The sequence below is a fragment of the Coptis chinensis genome, chromosome 2, assembly GCF_015680905.1.
Source record: "Coptis chinensis isolate HL-2020 chromosome 2, ASM1568090v1, whole genome shotgun sequence".
In the NCBI taxonomy this organism is placed as follows: domain Eukaryota; kingdom Viridiplantae; phylum Streptophyta; class Magnoliopsida; order Ranunculales; family Ranunculaceae; genus Coptis; species Coptis chinensis.
Window position 1 is genome coordinate 90,831,830 of NC_141457.1, and position 17,196 is coordinate 90,849,025.

A 17,196-nucleotide genomic window follows, 5' to 3' on the forward strand; every position below is an offset into this window, starting at 1 on the left:
GATTTTTGACCTATTTCTGTTTTCTTTTCCGGCAAAAAGAAAAGGGTTAACTAGTATTACCCCCACTACAATTAGGTCGCCAATTCTTTTCGGCAACTAAATTAAGAAAGACAGCAAAAATTCTTATCAAGATATGCCAGATGGAAAGCACCAAGTCACCAACCAAGTTGATCACAGTTCAGCAGTAGGTAAATGCCTCCAAGGTTGGACCAACTCTCATTTGTTAAAGAAAATTTGATAATTGAGAACATTCAAGAGTCGTTCTATAATGTAAGCCAAGACCAAAATCATGTGAGCTGGACACGTCAAAGGCACAACTTGATAACCTGAAGAAGCGATTTTAATTAGAGCAAACCGTAGGGAAGAAAAGAAAAAGAAGTGACACAGATCAGATATCACCCTTTACAACCGTCTTTCCTCTGTTTGTTACTATGTTTCCACCACCGACAACTATCTTTTGCGACCGACGCACTCCACTCTCTGGAAGTGACCATCATTAAAGCATAAATCCCTTCAATTATAAGAGGGGGATCCTTCAATTATAAGAGGGGGATCGTTATAAGACCATCATTAAAGCATAAATCCCTTCAATTATAAAAGAGAGGGATGGTTATATGAACTCCACCTTCCAGTGGCTCCAAAATTATTCTATTTCTAAAAATGAACTTACAAAATGAATTATAGACTAATTTTTTGTGTCACAATGTGTCACATTATCAAAAGTTGTATCGAAATTAAAAAAATCTGAACCATTGGATAATTTTTCTAAATGATTTTTGATGAGATTGTATATTTTCAAATGAGCTAATTTTTTTTTGTGAGAATGATTTATATTAAAAACAGCTTCTAATTCATTAAGTTAAGTGGTGGAGTTTATTTTAGAGTTCGTTTTGGTGGAGTTCATATAACCATCTCCAAATTTAAATCTTAATAGAAATTAAAATAGATTTTTCTTAATTGTGTTTGAAATTCTTAATACAAAAACGGTGGTAATTATAATTGCTCAAATCAATTTAGCAAGATTGTACTAAACCAGAAATCAACCCAATTTACTTTTTGTGGGCAATGACGATTATGGTGTAGCTATGTATACAGTGAGGAGGAGAAATATATGGGTTTAAAATAAGATGAAAAGGAAGAGGAAGAAATAGAAATAGAAATGGATAGGGATTAGGGATAGATGACAACAGCATCTTTCGCAATTGCCAACGAAGACTTCTCTTTTTTGTGTGGTGCTGGCAATGGATAGAACACTTGTCTTTTTTCCTTTTTTTTCCCTGGTTTACCACTCGAACAAGTTGCTCAAGTGGTTTTGCACGAGGCACGTTGTTATTGGGTTGTGTCACATATATATAGTAAGGATAACACCTGGTGTTACACTATAATTTCCCAACATTCAAATACCATCAAAACAGTCTTCATTTTCAGTTAATTCACATCAAAGAAAACAGCTCAGAAAAACAACGACTTCCCTTTAAAACATGCATGTTAAAGTTTAATATATTGAGTAATTGGCTTCATGCTTTCACGAGAAAGAAAAATGGCCCTATCTCAACGTTTAACCTTTGTCTTCACGCGAACATAAAAACAAACCACACAGCCTTCACTCTTAACAGTCAATACAAGTATTCTAGCTAGTATACAACAACTACACCTTCACACCCCACTCTTTCTCTCTCTCTCTCTCTTTCTCTCTTCTTCTTCTTCTTCTTTCAGATGGATTCTAAGTTGAACATGCATTACTACTGCATTACTTTTGTATTGATAGTAATTCTTTGCTGCAAAACTGATGTGAATGGGAAGGAACTTAATAGCCAAGAAACAATACAAGCAACTGGGTGTGATATATACCAAGGGAGTTGGATATATGATGAATCTTATCCCCTATATGATACTTCAGGATGTTCATTCATCAATAAGGAATTCGACTGTCAAAAAAACGGACGGGTAGATAAAACTTATTTAAAATATCGATGGAAGCCCAACTCCTGTGACTTGCCAAGGTATATATATCTTACTTACACACATTCTTTGTTGTTGTTTCTTTTTTCCAACAATTATCTTTGCAAGTTTCGTTTGGATTTTAGAACTTGGTACACTTAGCGGTCGAATGATAGAAGCTTAGTTCAATCAATAACTAGCCATGTATTATAATATTCTTCTGAGAAAAGTGTGTATCTTCAATTCTTCAGTAATGGCGTCTTAATAAAATTGTAGTACTTGAGGGCACAGGTACTACAATCATTTTCTGTGCAGAAAGCTCTTTTTCTAACAAAAATCACACGCTCCTTTATTCGTGATGTCAGTCTTCTGTCAATTATTGCTCATATTTGTTAATTTAAATGTACTTGGTAACTAAAAATTTGTACCATCATGGTGTTCGATACTTCAAGCAACTCATCCAAGTCGCAACTTATTAATATTTTGCTATTATCGATCTCTAATTAATAATTATACAAGCTCTATAATTAGAGACATTCATGAAACAGTTCATGGTTCGTTGGGCTCTGCTGGATTCCCATTATTGGTGTCGGCAGCGTTGGGCCCTGAATTTTTTGCTACGCACAACGACATAATTATAACAAAATCTGAGCTTTTTGTAAGAAAAGAATTTCCAAATTTCAGACATTTTCCAAAGAATAGATTTTTGCCTTTTTTTTTTTAAACATCAGCTTGTTTTCACAAATGTTCTCGCCATCCTAGCTACCAGTCTACCACACAGTACCAGTGTTCCAATTCTTGCTGGCTCACAGTCCAAGCTAGATGGAGTAGGCGGACGGAGTGGAACAATTATCTTATCGTTGTTACTTGATGTATTTCGATGTAGGTTTGATGGAGTGGATTTCTTAAGGAGATTAAAGGGGAAAAAGATAATGTTTGTGGGGGATTCTCTAAGTCTCAACCAGTGGGAATCACTCATATGCATGCTTCACACTGCAGTGCCACAAGCACACTACAGCTTGGGAAGAACAAAGGGCCTTTCTGTGTTTACACTCACGGTATGATACCTGCACCTAACAGTCGCTCATGTCACAAATATATGTTGCTGGCTGCACCTAACAGTGCGTCTCACATGTCACATGTTGTTGTCTAAATTAATTTTAAACTGTAGTTGAGCTTTTAGCTCTTTTTTAATGCAAGTACCTGCAAGAATACGAAATTCTTGTGAATGCTGAACGTCAGTTGACTAGTCAATTTCATTACAAGTGCAATCACATGTTTTAAGTTATTTTTAGCCTCATTCCAGGCCGTCTACCACTCTACCTTAGCTAGTTTTAGACTTTTAGCGTGCACAATCTACTGGGGTCCGAAGGTGGACTTACAAATTAGAAGTTTCATAATTTGAGGTTAAGAAAACGACATGGTCTACTTTATATTGCAACTGTGTTAAATGAGCCGTTAAGGACGCAGCCTTAACCAAGGCTTATGTCGATCATCTAAGTACCTAAAAATACATGTAACACGGTAACACATATGCAATAAATCTTATTTTATTAATTCTAAAAACAATAACAATAAGTTCATTTTATCAATAGCTTAATTAGCTTCATCTTCAATTCTTCATTTGGTCTTTAATTCTAGACTAACTAAATCAACAATGAACTCTTCAGGATTACGGCGTTTCCGTGTTGCTATCACATAGTGTCTTTCTAGTCGACGTACTAACAGAAAAGATTGGTCGAGTTCTAAATCTTGACTCAATGGAAGGTGGCAATGCCTGGAAAGGTATGGACGTGCTGATCTTCAACTCGTGGCATTGGTGGCTTCACAAAGGAAAGAAACAACCGTAAGAACTCCTCAAACCTGATGGCTTAATATATAGCAGTTTAACAAAGATGTTTATCAGGAAAACAAAATGAAGATGTCCATAGTTCAATTTTTACTATAAATGAACCTAACAAGAATATGCAAATGGTGATTTTGTGTTGCAGATGGGACTACATTAGAGAGGGAAACAATACATACAAAGACATGGATCGCTTGGTTGCTTTTCAGAAAGGGCTAGCTACGTGGTCTAAATGGGTAGATTTCAATGTTGATCCAGCAAAAACAAGAGTCTTCTTTCAGGGAACTTCACCAACTCATTACAGGTATACGTTTTACTCCATATATATATATGAACTTTGACGAAAATAAATAGTGTATTTAAAGTGAAAAACTGAAAATTACCGGGGACATAAGACCCATTTATTTGACTTATAAATCATTCTCGAACATTTATTTTTCTTTGATTAATTTAAAAGTTGAAACAAACATTTAATTAGCTTAAGTGCTGACTAATGACTTCAAAGAACCACATATTTGATGTGAATTAGAAACACAATAATATATTTGAGGTTGAAATTGTTTGAATCCAAATTTGTGATGAGCTAATTAAATGCAGCATTTCGATTTCTACACTGCTACTATCCACTATTCCGCAAATATGTAAGGGTAACCCTCTTTTTTTGGCATAAAGCTGTGAGGTCAACTTAAATCCAGCATGTGGCAGATTACTGTTTAATCACACAAGTAAACAATTATAATTAGTCCCCCAAATTGTTTCTAGCATCTTGCACAAGTTCTCTTAATTAACAATTTTTATTGATTTGTAATCACGATCAGTGGTAAAGAATGGAATGAAGCAAAGGCTGATTGCAACCAGCAAACAGAGCCAATCAAGGGGTCAACATATCCTGGAGGAGCACTTCCAGCAGCATCAGTTGTGAAGAATGTGCTAAGCACGATGTCAAAACCAGTTAATTTGCTTGATGTCACAACTCTATCCCAATTGAGAAAAGATGGACACCCATCCAAATATGGTAGTGGGGGAATGGACTGCAGTCATTGGTGCCTTGCTGGTGTACCTGATACTTGGAACCAGCTACTCTACTCATCTCTTTGATTGTCTTCAAATAAATATTATTATATTATAAAAGAAAAGATGGCCTTACATGGCCTTTACCAAAATAAAATAAAATAAAAACAATGGCCAAAATCCTGCTGTCCTTCAGAAATTAAATTAAGAGATACTGTATTACTAAACCATTGTTTGCGTGGAAAGGCTGAAATATAACTTTACAAGTGTACAGATTGTGGGCCCCCATAGCCTTCTGTCTCAGAGTCCAACAAACTTTTGGTGTTGAAGGTCATGTCATGGACGGATATCTTATTCAGTGTTACAGTAATCAAATCATACAAAAATTAATCTTTCGAGTGACTTGTCAATTGATTTTCCTGAATCTTTCAGATGCTCCTTTAATATGAAATTATTGGGAAATTTTTTTAAACCAGTACACAATAGGTGCAAGTTACAACTAACCTTTCCCAAACAAAAACAAAAAAATTAAAACAGAACTTAAGGACCTAAAAATCCAAATTTGTGAACTGCAATCTTCTTCTTCTTCTGTTTTTTTCTTCTATTTTTGTCAATTTATAACTCCATTTCTTCATGCATTTCTATCAATATTTCACTATATCTTATCATTTCATTTAAAAACACACTTTATCATAGTAGTAGGACAATATTCGCCAATATATAGTCAGCAACATCAATTTCTTCCTACTTGATCTTTTTGCATTTAAAATCCCATCTTTTCAAAACAAATATCCTCTCCTCTTCATTTCTTCAATTATTTTACTTCATTCTCTTCAACAAATGAAATTCTATTTTCTTTTATCTCTCATTCTAGTGATTTACGTTGCGCGCGGAGACCAAAATAGCAGTATGGAAAAATTGCAAACATATGGTTGTGATTTGTTTCAAGGGACATGGGTTTATGATGCATCTTATCCTCTATATGATTCTACAAAGTGTCCCTTCATTGAAACTCCGTTTAATTGCTTAAAGAATGGTCGACCAGATAAACAGTATCTCAAATACAGATGGAAGCCAAATGAATGCACATTGCCAAGGTAGTTTCATTTCTGATTTCAAATTTTCTTTCTAGACGTACATGCATTCTTCCCGTGTGTTGTATTTATCATGTGGTGGATTGCTTAATAGGTCCATCATAGCATAGATGTAGTTATTAGTTTGAACTTTGAAACAAACACATGAGAGTGAAATGTACGTTTTTTGTGTGATTGTGCATCTCATTTAACGTATATTCACAATTATTACGCACCCGTTTCATGGTATGGATGGAATTATGCTTGGATCGAGGAAAATCCATCATTTAGTTCTCGTAGGGTCAATTCAATAAGAGCCAGGTCCTCCATTGTTAACCATGCTCGGGCACAGGAGATTGGAAGTTACATAACTACATTTATTTGGGTGCATAACTACTTACTGTGAAAGACGTCTATAAAACCTACCTAGTTAAACATGTATGTACTTGTACTTCACAATGGCAGGGTACTTGTTATTCAAGTAACAATGATCCCAAGGCGATTTGGCAAACCTTGGGAACCAAGCGTTCTTTGTCACTTTGATTAATCAAACAAGATACACTATCAATTTAATTTATTACTTTTAGGGATTAAAAATTTGACTGAGAAATCTTGATCAGATTTACCGGAAAAAAACAAAGAGAAATCTTGATCAGCATTCACCTGGTGATATATAGAGTCGACATTTATGTCAATATTGAGATGCATGCACTCTAGCTCAATCCTTTGGGTGATATGGACGAGTGGAGAGATGCTGATCAACACATGGTGGAAGCGGCCTGTGGCCTACCCATAGTTCGGAATTCCGACAAATTTAAAAACCGAAATTCATTAAATTTCAACCTTTATTACATTCGAAATTTCAGATATTTCGACTCTATATTCGGAATTCCGTTTTTTTGAAAAACTAAAATTCCGGGCGGAATTCCAGAATTTCGTTCGGAATCACGAACTATGGGCTTACCTGCTTCAAAGGACTGCTCCATTTCACGCGCGCAACTAGAGATTTTATAAAGAATGAAAAAAGTGTACAAAAAGTAAAAGTTTCACATACTTTTAGAGCTTCCAATTCCAAACTTAACTAAATCTATATGCTCTGTTTGGTTCGATGTATTTACATGCAATTGCACCTATTTTCATGTAACCACCCACAAAACAGTGTTTGGTAGCAAAATGCAAATAGGCGGTTGATGCAACAAGTTGCAATTATATGCACTATACAAGTAGTTTCCATGACATCCACTTGCAGCCAAAAAAATTGTGTAAATAGATGCAAACACAAGAGAGGTGGTTTCTCTTATATAAGATGTGAAAAAAAGTAGTGAGATAATGTAACCAACTTTATAAGATGTGAAAAAAAGTAGTGGGATAATGTAGCCAACTTTACATCCTTTTGCCTTAGGTTTACCAAACACAAGTAAATTGGATGCAATGCAATAAGATGCAATACAATCACATGCCATTTGCAACTATTTGTCATTTGCAACTCGGTGCACTGAACCAAACAGAGCATATAGTACGAGCAGTAAAGATATTCTAGTTTGGTCTTGTATAGCTCCATAGCGTGTCTACTGGAATGAGTTGAGTGTTCTTTGCTATCGCATCCGCTCCGAAATTGGCTTCCCTATAACCCTATATGTGTGAGAAATGTGCCAGTAGCTAGTCAAGCTTATGAATAGCTCTCTTCCACCTAGCATGCAGTTTCCAAGGAATTGTGCATTTTCCAAAAAGCCAAGACCGCATACTTTGAATCGCATTTTACCCATAGATGTTTCCAGTTCTTGCCTCCAGCCATTTCAGCTGCTGGTACAATGGTTATGCATTCAGCATCATAGCTTGTAGTCATCCCCATTCCATGGGCTAGAACTCTGCATTGTTTTCTCTAAATATTACTCCCGTACCTTTGAGACCTGGGTTGCCAAGAGCAGAACCGTCAGTGTTTGCTTTGAGAAACCCCATTAGTAGAGGGTCCCATGATGTTTTTGTTAGAAAAATTGATTTGCTTTGCACAAATGCATTGAGATATAAATGAGTAATTTGTCTCCCAAGTTATTTCACATTGAGATGAAATGGGTTTCTCTTGAAACAATATGTAAAGTGAGAAAAATCTTTTCGAAAAGGTACACTGGTTCGAAACAGTGCATTATGCTGAAAAGGTGCGACCTTTCGAAACATGTGACTTTTTAAAGAGTTGCTTACTTTTTCCTAAGAGTCACTGTGTTGTTTCAAAGATGCACCACTCACCTATAAATAGTGGATGAATTTGGAAAGAAAGACACACCAGATCACACAGAGTTCTGATTTTTCTCTTCTCCCCCTGTTCTTAGTCAAATACTATGTTGTGTTCGTTGATTCTATAGAATTGAAGTGCTGGTTTTCTATAGAAGGAAATCTGTTCTATCTTAGGAGACAGTTTCCCATCAACTTTCAAGCAGCGTGAGGGGGAAAATCTGTCTTAAGGACATAGTGAATTTTCACTAGGCTCGGATTTAATCATTGGTAAATTAAGTTCATTAGTTAAACTAAAAGGTTTGTTTGTTTGTTGAACTAAATGTTTGTTCATAATATATTTGTTATATCAATTTGATTTTCTTGTTTACTTAACAATAAATATATTTTTTGAATAAGTTTCCTACAACTTTATTGATTCTTGTTGCTGCCCTCACCCTTCCTTTGATGTTTAAAAAGTGAATAATAGATAAGTCTTCCACTGAGTTGCACATGTAGCCAGTAGGCACCAAACCAGCAACTTTAATACCCTTGATCGATGGCCCCTTTCTTTATATTCCATTCGTTCAGTTTGCCATCATCGAAGCATATTCGATTTCTAGTTTTCCATATTTGTGCCATAAGATGGATTGCAGCTGCATTCCAGAATTCCTTTCTAATAGGGCTCAAATCGATCAAGGGACGAAGTTCTTTATCAATTATGAAAATTATGTGATGCCTACTTTCCAATATATAATGGAATATATATTCATGTTTTTCATGTAATATGCAATGCAGGTTTGATGGTAGGGATTTCTTGAGGAGATTTAAAGGGAAAACCATAATGTTTGTGGGGGACTCGCTTACTCTAAATCAATGGCAATCACTCACATGCATGCTTCACATGGCAGTGCCTAATGCCAACTATACCTTAAACCGCAGTGGTGGCATTTCAACATTTGCGTTCCCGGTGAGTTGTCTATGTTGTGCATTATTCCCCACTTTAATTAGCTCCATGCATGCTACAAATGACATTTCATGATTGTGTTTGATCATCAAGTTGACTGAAGCAAGATTCAGGGGTGGGCGAAATATATGTTTTTTTTAATGTAGGAATCCAGCAAAATACCCTATATACAGTATTTCGAGATACTGTTGTGAATTTCGAACTCACAACGACCACTTTGAGAGGGGTGGTGCACAACCAGTTGCACACTTGCACCACAGGCTCATGGGATCTATGCGCTCAAGTGGGATTATAAAATTTCTCACTTAAACTCCAACTTGAAAATTGGGAATACTCAGCTCGCATGAAATGTCGCAACTGTGGAAGTTCGATCTAACTTTACCTTAGTTATAACGAAAAAAAAAAGAGGGTTCAAAATTTTGAAATAGCTGAAATCCAAAATCTGGACATAATTAAAACTATTGAGATGCAGATACTTTAATAAACACCAAAATACTAGTATCAAAATTTAAAACACGTGTGGTTTCAGCAGCCTACAAAACCAAAATATTTCGCCAAACTCTGTGAAATTTACTGCGATGGTAGTACAATGTACACCAATATTGTCACAACTGTGCATTTTTTGTTCCTTGTAAATTCATTCCTTGGTGTGGTCAGGAGTCATCTGGTTCATCCAAGTTATATTTTTAACTTGCTCATTGCAGGGCTACGGTGTTAAGTTTGTGCTTTTTCGCACTGGGTTTCTAGTTGACATAGTTACTGAGAAGATTGGGCGAGTTTTAAAATTGGACTCAATTGGTTATGGCAAAGTTTGGTTAAGGTCAAACATGGTGATCTTCAACACATGGCATTGGTGGCGTCACAGTGAACGAAAGCAACCGTAAGCACTTCCACAATTCCACATATACATTTCTAATTAACGATTTATAATTATGTTGAGATTATATATAAACCAAAAAATGTTGATAAAATAAACAAAAATAATATAAAACAAAAAGATTAAATAAAAATGTTGATATCCATGTGTTTTACAGATGGGACTATATTCAAGAAGGAAAGAAGGTGTATAAAGACATGGATCGCTTGGTTGCTTATGAGAAAGCATTGAAAACATGGGCTAATTGGGTTGATACAAAAGTTGATCCCACAAAAACTAGAGTTCTTTTCCAAGGCATCTCACCGGATCACAACAGGTACGTAAGTACATGACTGTTAGCTTGTAGTGAATATATCTGAGCATTGGCCATTCCCAATTCCGGTTCCTCTCATTGCCTACCCCCTCCATAGCGGTTGCTTCCTTTGTAGAATTCCTTACTAATAAAGTGCCTACCAAAAAAAAATTATAATAATAATATAAAATAATATATATAGAGAGGGAAAGAGTCACTCTCAAACCACTTCATGACTTACAAATTGAATTAAGACCCAATTTTTTGTGGATATGATCTTCTCACAATGGATAGCATGCCCATAAAATTTCATCATATTTGGATATATTTAACATTACGAAAATTAGTGTTCAATTTTGAACATTTATCTAACGGTCTAAAATTTTCCGATTTTATTATAACATTTGATTAGGTTAGACATATTTGAATGAGCCAAATTTTGATAGGCATGTTATTCATAGTGGGGAAATTATATCTACAAAATATCAGCCCTTAATTCAACTGGTAGGATGAGATATGGCTTTATACGTTTTGGGAGTGGCTCTAATGAGAGTAACTTATATATAGGGATAGAACCACTCCCAAAATGTACAAAGTTATATCTCATCCTATCAGTTGAATTAAGGGCGATATTTTGTAGATATGATCTCCCCACCATGAATAACATGCTCATCAAATTTCGGCTAATTTAAATATGTCTAACCTAATCAATTGTTATTATGAAATTGGAAAATTCTGGACCGTTAGATAAATATTCAAAATTGAACACTAGTTTTTGTAAGGTTGGACATATACAAATAAGATGAAATTTTGTGGGCATACTATTCATTGTGAGAATATCATATCCACAAAAAATCGGGTCTTAATTCAATTTGTAAGTTGATGGAGTGGCTCGAAAGTGGCTTTATCCTTATATACAAATTTATTATGCACACATTATAGCCACATTTTCAACATACAAATGAATTAAGGCCTAGTTTTTTTATGGAGATGATCTCCTCACCATGAAGATCATTCTCACAAAAAATCATAATATTTGGATATGTCTAACCATGTTAAAATTAGTGTTCATTTTTGAATTTTTCTTCTAACGGTCTAAAAGTTTTGTGAGCATGTTCTAATGTTAGACTTTTTTGAATGAGCTGAATTTTTGTGAGCATGTTCTCCATGGTAGGGAGATCATATCTACAAAAAATCAGCCCTTAATTCAATTTTTAAGTCCATGATTTTGCTTAGATTAATTTACAATGTGGCTATAATGTGCGCATAATAACAATAATAATAATTGTTTATAGTGTTTGTCAACCCTTTTCAAGGATTTTGGGTGATTGAATGTGGTTTTGTTAAAGGGTCGCGGTATTGACACCCCATAAAATGGAATTGGCACCCCTTTGACCAATTCAAAAGTACTAGCACTCTTCCATTAATCACATAAAAAACACTCGCGGCAAAAAGTTGTTGCGAGATCGCATGATTCACAGCATCAGGTTGCCACGAGATCCCATATCCCACGGAAGGTAGTTGCCGTGGGTCTTTTTTTCTTTTAATTTTTTTTTAATAGCCACCGTAAAAAAAGTTAGTTGCCGTGAGATAGTTGTGTTCGCTAAAATGGAGTCTTTGCTTGTGTTAATTATCAAAACTCTTCTTCATTAATTTGATGACAAAATTTTCTTATAGCATATAAAATATTTGCCGCGAGATAGTAAAATTATACTTCGATTGTATATTTTTTTGGTCATGGTTTTGGTGTTGTTCTTGGAGTGTATAAAGAAGCTTTAAAGAAGAAAATGAGGTATCCATATGTCATGTGTGTTCAATATGCAAAATTTGAAGTGAAAAAAAAAAAAAAAAAAAAAAAACTAAAAACACAAAAAAAAAAAATGTTCCACGGCAAATGTCTGCCGTAGAATATGGGATATCACGGCAACTGCCTACTGTAGGATATGGGATCTTGTAGCAGCCCGATGCCGTAGAACTATAGACACGTGGGGTGTAAAAGGACATATATATCTAATAAAACAGAAAGGAGTGGGAGGACAAATTCCACGTCATAAGGTGAGACGTAGTCGACACACCCCCTAACTATAGCCACTAAAAAATCATAGAGGGTGAATTAAAAAGCTTTTATGGGGTGAGTTAAAAGGTTTTTCTCACCTCACCCACCCCACACAAAAAGAGTCAACATTGGACAAAATTTTTATGGGTTGAATTTTTTATGGGCTTGAAAACATGAGCATGGGCTCAATTAAAAAAAAATGGTAATAGTGGGGGTATGCATCTAAAAATCAACAATTGTAGCTGGGCTTATAAACTGTTGGGCCTCCAAATTTGACATGGTACTGCACAATTGGCTGACCCAATTGATGCTATTGGGCTTATGGATAATAGGCAATTGGGCTGGCCTTGCGCCGCGATGAGTTGTTTTGCGTTTAAGGCGCACATACACCTTGCGCCGAAGGGGTGACGAGTTTGTGTCACACCCCGAATTTCGACAGAATCCGGAAAAACAATATTTGTTCCCAACTCTTCGATTTTCGAGATGTGATGTACTCTCCACTTCCAAAAACCCATAATCAATTTAAATATGCGGATAATTAAAAACCAATAAAAATTTCAAATTAAATAAAAGTCCTCTTCGTTACAAAAAATTCACAAATATGATTAAGTTACAAATCTCCTTTCAACTCTCTTTAGTTATAATTACAACTGAAAATATAAAACAACATTTGTCTCAACTAAAATCTATTATACCTTAAGGGAAAACAAAATATATCCTGAATGCGACGCTAATGCAAACTACAAGCAGTAACCAACCTTCTTCAACATTAATCTTGCCAAGACTTATCAATTATGTTCATTTAATGAACACACCCGATAAACAAACATGCAAATTGGGTCAGCATTATAAACAATGCTGGTGTGAGTAGCCCTAAAATACAACATATACTTATACATATATACACACTAAATAAGGCAGTTAGTTCCTCCACCGAGGCGCCTTAACATCCAACGAATAATACAACATCCTTAAGTACAATAATTAAGGCAGGTAGTTCCTCCACTGAGGCGCCTTAGCTTCCCAACAATAATACAAAGGCATTTAGTTCCTCCACCGATGCGCCTTAGGTTCTAACTAAACTAATAACCAACCAAGCATATTCTATACTTACCGCATTCCATGCTCAATTACAGAGTGGGTCGTCTATACACAAGTAATTAGTTTGACCCACCCTTCTGTAAAACCATGTACAATAATATATTTAAAGGTATATCATTAACCAACATATTACCATAATTATATTATTTAAGGCTTTTTTTGCGTGTCCCTAAAATCACGCCGTATCTATGTCTTACCTAGTTTCCCTGACTACCACAATCGCTACCCAACGCCGAACATGTACATCCACATGCCTCCCTTCACATAATGAACCACTCCGTGTGTAGCTACCCTAAGCGAGATGTTGCACACCAGGTAACCCTCACACGAAAGCTATTATGTAAGTACTGCCACTATTCGACATAAAATATCGCGCGTCTCGTTCTAAATTTTGCGAACGGAATAATCAAGCCACTATTCGGCTACACCAAAAGGGCCATTCAGATTCACTGAAACGCCAGAAGGGCCAATCATATCACATACGCCCATCACAAGGATCAAATCACATGAGTTGTGGTAGCTAGGTTCTAGGATTTTCGTTAGATAATTTATTCAGGTGTCATACATTTATATCTCATAATCATTCCACTATATCACGTGCAGGTCAAATACCTTATTGCACTAAGCCACAATATTTAGAAATATCTCAATATATATCATAACCACTTTTATTCTTTCATGTGTCTATATATTATTGCACTACGCCATAATCCCGTGGGAAATATTCACAAATACTCTACTACCTCCTAGTAGCATCTCACAGATAAAATAATAGAGCGTTTATACATTTATTTCTCCAAAACTATTGCATTTAATATATATATCCCAACATATTATATAATGTCACAATTGCTTCAAACGTATCGCATAACATTTTTATAGCGTTTTAGGAATATTATATCTCCTAAAGTTTATATCTCGTCACGTGTCAAAATATACACAATATCAACGTCAAATCTTTCTTAGATAATGACAACCAAATTTATACAAGTTTCCACAACATTTTAGCATTTTATTTGTCCATACAATTTACAACATAAAACATAGCACAATTAAACACTCAAAAGTCTACAATCAAACCCTAAAACCCAAATCCAAAAGTCCAAATATTGAAAGACCCATTTGGATCTATAGTAAGTCCTATGGACTGCCCCAAACAATATTAGAAACTGGCCCCAAACAATTAAGTGATTCGACCCAAAGAAAATAAAATAGAACGACCCAAAATAACTAATGTGGTTTGGCCTAAAACAAACTAACCAAATTGGCCCAAGGAAACTAATCTAATCTGGCCCAAAACAATAGAAATGAATCCGGCCCAACAACTAAAATCTAAAGACTTTGGCCCAAAGCCCAAATCCCAAGCCCAACCGGTCATCTTCCTCACCAGCTCCAGCAGCTCTACCAGCTCTCCTCCACCAGCCACCACTAACCACCCACCGACACTCCAACCTAACCGAAAAGGTTCGGTTTTGAACCCCCATAAAAACCCCATCTTCCAATACCAACAAAACCCAATTTCCCCCACTCTCACTAGCGCCAGCAGCTCCAATTCTGGCCACCACCACTCCTCTCTACAACCACCACTCCAAACCCCCCAAAACAAAACCCCTACAACTTTAGTTAACACTAAAAACTTAATTCATAACTTCATCAAAATGGATCGATACCTTGACCTCCATTAACGCCTGTTCCAAGCTTCCACCACACTCCCCAGCACCCAATCAAACCTCCACTACCACCAAACATCATCCCATCAAAATCAAAAATGAAATTCACAACATCAAGATTTAAAATATATATTACTAATCCTAGACTGGCGATCTCGCCGCCATTAATAGTTGTTCAAGCTTTTTTTTCCAAGCTTCAACAGCCCACCTAACTCTCTAATACTCCAACACCCACTACGACTGATCATCCGTCAATCAAAACAACAACAACCACAACAGTATTCAACTTCAAACTAATATCCAGGACGACTCTGGGCTCGCGTAGCCATTAACGGCTACCTCCGAGTTCCAACAGTTAAATTCAGAGTTTCAATGATTTAGTAAATAACTATACTAACATCTAACTAGTTCAAAAATTTCCACAGGATGAGAAAAATAACCCGACATAGGAAAAACAGAGAAAAATTGAGCGATAACAAAAAAACTCTGACAGTAAATGTTTGTATTCTAAAACTCTAGTTTTTATGAAAAAGAAAAAAACATAACTACTCACTTAATTAAAAGCTCCACGAATTTTCCCCTAGTCCGAATCGTCGCGTTCCAACGCTCTAGAAATCAAACTTTTATCTCCGCCTCCATTTTTTTTTAATTTTAATCCCAAAAACCCTATTCTCTGGAAAAATGAATATATACCTGGGTTTGAAACCTAAGCCCAACACAGACTCGGGCCCAGAAATCAGGCCCATATATCCCAAATCCAGTTCAGCAAATTTTAAATAAATTAATTAATTAATTACTAAATAAATAAATACATATTTTAAATACCATGCTATGAGTTGTTTTGTGACGGTCTGGTGCAACGCATTCAGATTATACCGGCGACAAAGTTGTTTGGAGGTAGCGGCAAAGCTGTCGAGGTTCTGGCGGGCCGTAGTCACAGGCATATCATAATAAGGAATAACCCACATACAAAAATGCTCTGAAGCAACCCACACACAAAAATGAAAAATGTGGAATGCAACATGTGGTCGACCCAACCAACACCGTGGATTTTATAGGGTTTGCCCCCTTGGCTTATCTTGGCCGGTCCTCTTTTACATGGGGTTGGGGCAATTTTGGCGTTTGCCCATTTCTACCAACCAGCATCAAGTCCAATTAAAAGAAGAGCCATCCATAATTATTGATTTAGAGAGGATCTGGTCTTAATCAAGGACCAAAATATTACCGATATTTCTGAAATTTAATTAATATATTTCAGTTTTTTAGATATTTGATATGGATATATTGTGATATATTAGATATATATATCGGAATATTTGCCCTTGGTCTTAATTACATTTACACCTGGATGTCAAAACTTAAGTGGGTGTTGGTGTAAAATTTTCATCAAATTTGTGTAGATTCAGATTTTGATCATAATCATCATAGAAGATAGAAGTATAAAACATATGTTCTCATATTCCTCGTACTTTTCTCACTTCGTTTTATTTTACTTGTCTTTGTGACACCAGTTCTGCAGAATGGAAAAATCCAAAGGCCCAAAACTGTTTTGCCCAACAAGAACCACTAAAAGGTTCAAAATATCAAGCAGGTCCACACCCAGCAGAAACAGTAGCAAAGAAAGTCTTGAGCACTATGAAAAAACGGGTCTATTTGCTCGATGTCACTACTCTCTCACAACTAAGAATAGATGGTCATCCTTCAGGTTATAGTAATCGTGGACATAGGGGTATGGATTGCAGCCATTGGTGTCTTGCTGGTGTTCCTGATACTTGGAACCAAATCCTGTATGCAGTTCTCAAAAGACCTTAGCTTTTGATTACTACAATAGTTTTTCTAACATAAAGGAAAAAAGAAAATTTGCGCCTCTCAAATAAATGTCACCTGATGCTTTGACAATGCACAAGTTGTGCGCTTAACCTATATAAATTATTTGCAGGATTTATTTTGGATATCTAATAAAATCTATTCTTGTAAAAATTAAAAATAATAATAATAATAATGAACTCTTTTCTATTGGAAAGGAATGCAAGGGTGGTTAAAATCATAGTTCAAGATTTCAGAATCTTTGGAATTTTGACAAATCCAAAAACCAGAATTCCGGTCTTTATTCCGTTATATTCTGGGAACATTCCAAAATTTAGATTTTTTCGA

General features: G+C 35.7%; 2 protein-coding genes across 2 annotated transcripts; both read left to right on the top strand.

Moving 5' to 3' along the window:
* Nucleotides 1-1,395: 1,395 nt before the first annotated feature.
* On the top strand, nt 1,396-5,193 carry LOC147518859 (protein trichome birefringence-like 38). Its single transcript, XM_086590572.1, has 5 exons — nt 1,396-2,003; nt 2,828-2,999; nt 3,612-3,787; nt 3,933-4,091; nt 4,606-5,193. Exons 1-5 carry the CDS (start codon nt 1,717-1,719, stop codon nt 4,883-4,885), a joined length of 1,074 nt encoding a protein of 357 aa, XP_086446698.1. The 5' UTR covers nt 1,396-1,716; the 3' UTR covers nt 4,886-5,193.
* A 363-nt stretch (nt 5,194-5,556) lies between these two features.
* LOC147518860 (protein trichome birefringence-like 43) lies at nt 5,557-16,854 on the top strand. The gene is made up of 5 exons (XM_086594032.1): nt 5,557-5,895; nt 8,878-9,049; nt 9,751-9,926; nt 10,081-10,239; nt 16,554-16,854. Exons 1-5 carry the CDS (start codon nt 5,639-5,641, stop codon nt 16,852-16,854), a joined length of 1,065 nt encoding a protein of 354 aa, XP_086450158.1. The 5' UTR covers nt 5,557-5,638.
* Nucleotides 16,855-17,196: the final 342 nt, after the last annotated feature.